Genomic DNA, 6,510 nt, shown 5'->3' with positions numbered 1-6,510 from the left:
GCAGTCTGAATTGGGGCGCTATCAGGAGGGGTGCATTGTAGGGGCTCTGAGAGCACAAATAAGGGGAATCAAGCAAGACTCCCTTTTGTGAGTGTATTTTGAGGAAGGTGAAAGGCGCAGAGTATTGGAGAGGAACTCGAGGAATATGCTGTTTTTCAAGTGCAAAGGAAGAAGGCGGTGTCTACTGGTGGTGGGGACTTCGGGTCCACCAAAGAAGATTGGGCTCCATTAAAGAAGCAGTGGGGAGCAACTCTGGGTCTCTGAACACAGGGGTGAGTGGATGGAAGTGTTGTTGGCAGAGGATTATTCCAGCCATAGCGGGGTGGACGGGGCTGTAGGCAGGGTGATCTGCCAGGAGACTCTCAGTTTGCATATTTGACCTGAGGTAACGAGAGCTTGGATTAAGCTTGTGGCAATAAAACCAGAAAGGAAGGAGCGGATGGATTTGAGAGATGTTACCAAGAAAGAATCAGAGCTAGAGATTCAAATTTGGCTAAATATATGCCAGGTGGTAGGTGAAAGCCTGTAAGGAGACACTTTCCAAGGAAATGGCTGTTAAGAGAGAATAGCTGAGGATTGAGTCTTCGGGAATTCCAACAGTTAATGGGAGGAGGAAAGAAGAGGAGCCAGCAAAGGAGACAGAGAGTGATGCGTCAGAGAGATAAGAAGAGAAACTTGAGAACGCAATGCCATGAGAGCCAAGGGTAGGACAGGAAGGTGTGGGTGGTTGATGGTTTCAAATTCATCCTTGAGGTCAAAGATGCAAACTGAGCAGAGACCCTTAAATTTGGCCGGGAGGCCGCTGGTGAACTTACTTACAGGGAGTGGTTTGGGCAGAAAGCGCTGGACTCTAGAAGGTTCCAGGGAAGGGAGTGGTGGGGAAATGGAGGCAGCCCATGTGACAAGAGTCACGTGTTATGACATAGAACAAGCTCAAACTTTATTATTCTAGTTCTGCTGCTTCGCCATTTGAATCTACTGGGTCATAAGGCTGCTGAAAGTACAATACACGTTTAAATGATTGTTTTTATGCTACAGTGAAGGGGCTTCTTCCTCCCACTGCCCCAAACAAACAAACAAAAAAAACCCTAGAGATTCTGGGCATGTTTTAACAGATCAGAGGAGTCTTTTAGCTTAACAGTCCTGTCGCTAGGTTGGTACTGCTTTGAGAATTGCCTAGCTGTGTCCTCTGTCGTTAGTCACGCCAACTCCCTTGAACAATTCTTCCCTGAGCCCCTCTGAGGCTAGGACATTGAGGCAAGGTGATTAGGAGGGAGCCAGTGGTCAGGGGCACGTGGAATGTCTCTAAGATGTATGCAGAGGCTGTTAAGCAAGGCTCTGTTTGAGACCCTGGATATAGTTTGGTGCCAACCTCCCTCCAACACACAGAAGGCTACAGCCCGGAGTGGACAGAGGGCTGAAGGGTGACCGAAGCAGAGGCATCAGAAACCCTTCTTTTTTTAACCCGTGGTCCCTGAAGATTGAATGGTCCCTGGACCGAATGGTCTTGAACAGGCACCTTGGTTTGCAAGGGATACATAAAGGCATATAGCTTTGTTTCATTCCTTCTGTTCTTACTTGGCAATCATATACAACCCGACCTGACCAGCACTACTACATTTGTTTTTTTTTTTTCCCTACTCGCTGTCTAGAAATCAATCCTTTGAGCACTTTCCCTTTGTGAATCCCAGTCTGTTTCCAGTTTGACATACTATGGATTTATTTCTGTCTTAGTGACTTGTTTTCCCCTAAAGGCAGATACCCTCTGAGAAAAAAATGGCTGCCTCGTGAGCCAGCAGGGCCTAGACCTGTTCCCAAGCCCCAGAGAGGCACAGAGCTGAGTATCTGGCTAACTGGATGTGGAGGTAAGCATATTCTCTAGAACTGGCACTTTTCAGATCCCGAGACGTCTAGGGAGCGTAGCCAAAGGGCCATTTAAATGTCCCTGCTCCTTTTAATGGAAGAACTTGGTCGCATTTCTGGGAAGATGGCTTGCCGCCCACGGGAAACAGGGTCATATCATGGATGGTACACTCACACGCTAAGATGTGGAGGCCCCTCTAAAAATGTGATAGGGACTCAGAGCAGGGGTGCTTCCCAGGAGGCTGGTATAATATCAGAAACCTCTTTTGGAAGCCCCGGGCGTCCTACTCCACTTCAGTCACCAAATTTGTCCTGAGCATCTTCTGAATAAGATGCTCACCTCGGTCCAGGGGAAGCAGTGAGGGCTGGAAAGATAGGCCAGGCTTCTTGTCTATGGGAGTAATCACCCGCCCTGAGATGTGGACCCGCGGTCTCGGCTGCCACGTTTCGTGAGTGCTGATGGAACCCCGGTGCAGGGCCCGCCTCGTGGGGGCCAGATGCTGTATCTGGGCCAAAGCTGGGCCTGCAGGGCAGGTGGCCAGAACGTGGAAGGAATTCTCTTCCGCAGCCCGGGGTCCACGCTTGGCCCCAGCAAGCCGCCCTGCCAGCCTCTGCCGCCCGGGGCCCCGCGCATTCCGCGCGCCCCCGCCCCCTCCGCCCCTCTCCCGGCCTCGCCCCCTCCCGCGTCCCCTTCTCCTCCCCCCACCAGCTGTCCCCTTTCCCCGGGGCGGCGAGACAGCCGGAGCCTGGGAAGAGGCGGCCTCGGGCCGAGGGGGCGTGGTGGGGAAGGGGAGGAGGCGCCGGGGTGAGGGGATAAGGAGGCCCGGGCGGCGGGGTCCCCCAGCCACTGCGTCGCCCGCCCGGGAGCCGGGTGCAGCCGCCGCCGCTCGCCCGCATCCCCTCGGCCCGGCCCGGGGGGCAAGGTCAGCAGCGATCTGGAGCCGCCGTGTCACTCCCCGACAGCTATGAACTGCAGCGAGAGCCAGCGGCTGCGGACCCTGCTGAGCCGCCTGCTGCTGGAGCTGCACCACCGGGGCAACGCCAGCGGCCTGGGCGCCGGCCCCGGCCCGAGCATGGGCATGGGGGTCGTGCCCGACCCCTTCGTGGGCCGCGAGGTGACCAGCGCCAAGGGCAACGACGCCTATCTCTACATCCTGCTCATCATGATCTTCTACGCCTGCCTGGCCGGAGGCCTCATCCTGGCCTACACCCGCTCCCGCAAGCTCGTCGAGGCCAAGGACGAGCCGTCCCAGGCTTGCGCCCAGCACGAGTGGCTCCCGGGCGGCGCCCCGGCCGCCGCAGACGCTGAGACAGCCGCCGGATCGCCCGCCGAGGACCGCCGCCAGCTCGCCCCCGCCGGGCTGCCCGCCCCGGCCCTCGCCCGCGGCGCCGAGGGGGTCTAGAACCGCCGCCCCAGCTCGCTGGCTCGCCCGCGCCCTCCTCAGCTCGCTCCTCCCTGGGCGCGGCACCCGCCTGCCTTGCCGCCTTTTCCTCTCCTCCCCTTCCAGGGCTCTCCTCACCTGAGGCCCGGACAACGTTGAGAGGCAGGAGACCTTGTCTGGAAGGCCCTGGAAGAAGCACCACCCTACCCCCTCTGGGCCAGCCTCTCCCTCTTCTCCCCCGCCTCCCCCAGACCCCGCACAACCCACGGCACTAAACTGCCTCTGCTCTCTCGTCTTCAGACGGCCCTGACAGCACGCTCCAGCCCTCTGGGAACTGAATCCAACACGTCCAACACTTGGCATTGAACTGAAGCAATGAAGTCTATCCGAACTCTGGGCCGTCTAACTGGCAGCTGTTCCGGGGGCTGCCAGGGACTGCTCACTCTGCAGAGCCAACGGGCTTGCCATCACTGCCAGGCCGGCTGGGGCAGCTCCAGCTTCCTGTTGCCTTAGGGACAGAGACAAAGAAAATGAAGAGAACTCAGACATCTTTTCCCTCCCTCCTCCTTCAGCAGGGAGCTAGCAGGACACTAGGACCAGTCTGTGGCATAGAATGGACTTAATGGGACTGGAGGGGGATGGGGGGCTCAGAGGGTGGGGAAGACCTATTACCCCCAACTGTATGGTTTTCTTGCATCCAGTTGTCGTCCTGAAGGTAACTTGCCTAATTTTGAGTAGCTCTGCCATCTTTTGCCATGGGGAACCATTGCTGGGCGTATCACCCTAATACTTCCCAATGCCTCTCCTATATCGATTCAGTTGTCATGGCAGCTGTCTGCTTCATCCATGGAACATGAGGCTCAGTCGTCTCCTGCTCTGTAACCTGGGGAATGTCAGAGGCAGGTAATAAAGGTCGTTTAAACAATAACCTGAGACTCTTTTCTCAAAGATCCCAGCCTTGAGACCCAGTACTATATAGAGAAGGAACCCTTTTTGCTTTTGGAAATAATGTTTAGATTGGGGAGTTGGGTTGTTTTGTTACCTATATCTATATATCCAGTTCCAATGCAACAGATATCACTGTGCGTGAAGAAAAGGTTTATGTATGGCTAAATGGGTTGTTTTTTCAAGTGTTTCCAAGTGATAACTACTTTCTTACTTCTCCACTCCTTTCCCCTTAATTCTGAAGCACTTTCAAATATCACAATGCTAAGTAAGGATTTCCCACTTACCTCTTGCAGCTTTTCAGGATACACTTTAAATTAAAACAACCTCTCACACCCATCACTATTAGCTATTATCAAAGTTAATTTTTAGAAGCCACCTTCATAACTCTCTCAAAGAAGCGGCTTATTAAAAGAGAAAAAGCCACCAAAGAGTGTAAATCTTAAGTCAGAGAGGAGATGCTTGAACTAAGCTGTCTTAGCCAATGATGGGTAAATTTAGAGGTGTATGCTTATTGATTTATTCTCCTTCTTTGAAGGTCATCAGAAACTTGCCTGCCTGCTTAGGGCTTAAATGCTTATACCTGATGGTGGCTGTTTGGGCCTCATCAAACACACATAAAATCACCTCTTAGCATTAAGCCAACTTGCTTCAAGACAACTGGTTTCTCAGTAATAGCAGGACAAAGATATTACGGGTTACTTAAAATGCACTGATAATACACAAGCCTCATTCAAGGCATTGGTTTTGACCTTGCAGCCCATATGGTATTTTACTGGAGCTATTAATAAGTTAAATGAACTTACTTTCATTCCCAGGATTCACTCCTTGAAGATATACCGGCCTTACCCCATTGGCTCCTCTCCAGTCCTAGTTCCAGCCCTAAGGTCGACCCCTTCCCTTGCAGGTGTGGGCCAGGGATTGGGCAGTGGTCCAAGATAACGAGACGAAGAGAGGTGATGCTGTGAGAGCCATCTCAGGGCCAGGCAGGGAGGCCTGAGTGGGATGCGGAGGGAGGGCACAGATACCCAGCCATGCCAGGGGCGTGTGGGGGAGGGCAGGCCTCAGCCTTGTATTTCTGGTACAACAATGTCCCCCATTGATCTGGCATAACTGGGGACACGAGGTTGTTTGGTAATAAAGCATCCTCACTGCTTCAGGTGTTGAAATTTTGTAAACATCTGTACTATTTTTCATAGACATTAAAAAATATATATTGCCCAAAAAAAGGCAGCTGGGAGCAGTTGGGATAATGCCCATAATAAGCATGAACGTGCCAGCTGTGGGAAACAAATCCCACTGCCAAAATAGTCCTGCTTTTCAACACATCTTAACCTTTTTGATGATGATGACGTTCCTCATTAAGCACATGTAGTGAGAGTAGCCACAGAGTTTTCCCAGTGAGAAAAGTGAGCTGGTCTGGGGAGAGCGATTTGCTCGACTGCCCACTTTCCCCAAACACTTTCAGGGTTGCAACTGTGTCCCAGATAATGAAGTTTCCCAGAAGTTTGGACACTTGACTCTCTACCAACCAGTGTGGGTGTCAACAGCATTGAAGTGATCACACTGTGGTCAGCAAGAGATAGAAGAAAGAAAAACTAGAGGCCTGGCCAGCCTGCAGTTTTAATAATGTGTTCCTGAATAGCGCGAGCTGACAGTACAAACTGGGAAATTTTTAGCCTTCTCCTTAATGTGATTCTAATCAATTAGAGTGAATTTTTTCCAACTCCCTCCCCCAGCAGTCTATTTCTTCTGTGTAAGCAGGTCCCGTTTCAGTTCAGGTTCAGATCTTTGCTCCATAATAATAACGAAGAAGACGACCCGTGCTTCCTTACTTGTAACTTGAGGCTTTCAACCAAGTGGGGCTAGGAGATGTTTTGAGTTCCAATGTCTGGAAGCGCTCATCGACGGTGCAAAAATAAACAGAAGCTTTTCTCCCACTACAGACATAATTCTGTGCTGTCGAATCACTTTCCTAGAGGGATATAAATGGGGTCTTTCATTTGTTTGTAGCTACCATCTCCTTTTCAATTTGTCATATCCTTTAGAAACCAAAGATCTGCACATGATTTGTATTAACAAAGAGAAAAGGGAACGGGCTGCTTTCCAAACAGTCTTGCCTGATGGCTAAAGCAAGTGCACTGTGGTGTCGTGGAGAGAGCGTAAGACGAGAATCAGGAGAACTGGGGTCCAGCCTTGGCTTTGCCACTTAACAAGCTTTGTTTCTCAGGGTCAGCTGCTTAACCTCTCTGGGCCTGTCTCCACAGCTGTGGGAATCTGAGGATCAAGCGAGATAACATATGGGAAAGGAGAAGTGCAG

General features: G+C 51.9%; 1 protein-coding gene across 1 annotated transcript; it reads left to right on the top strand.

Moving 5' to 3' along the window:
* The first annotated feature begins 2,828 nt into the window (after nucleotides 1-2,828).
* On the top strand, nucleotides 2,829-3,266 carry KCNE5 (potassium voltage-gated channel subfamily E regulatory subunit 5). The gene has a single exon (XM_068534156.1). The coding sequence runs from the start codon at nucleotides 2,829-2,831 to the stop codon at nucleotides 3,264-3,266; it is 438 nt and encodes a 145-aa protein (XP_068390257.1).
* The last annotated feature ends 3,244 nt before the right edge of the window (nucleotides 3,267-6,510 follow it).

The sequence above is a fragment of the Eschrichtius robustus genome, chromosome X (genome assembly GCF_028021215.1).
Source record: "Eschrichtius robustus isolate mEscRob2 chromosome X, mEscRob2.pri, whole genome shotgun sequence".
Taxonomy (NCBI): Eukaryota; Metazoa; Chordata; class Mammalia; order Artiodactyla; family Eschrichtiidae; genus Eschrichtius; species Eschrichtius robustus.
This window is presented reverse-complemented; position numbering and strand designations above follow the sequence as displayed.

What these genes read in the sequence shown, in the direction of transcription:
- KCNE5 (XM_068534156.1), top strand. Translation starts at nt 2,829, where the DNA reads ATGAACTGCAGCGAGAGCCAGCGGCTGCGGACCCTGCTGAGCCGCCTG.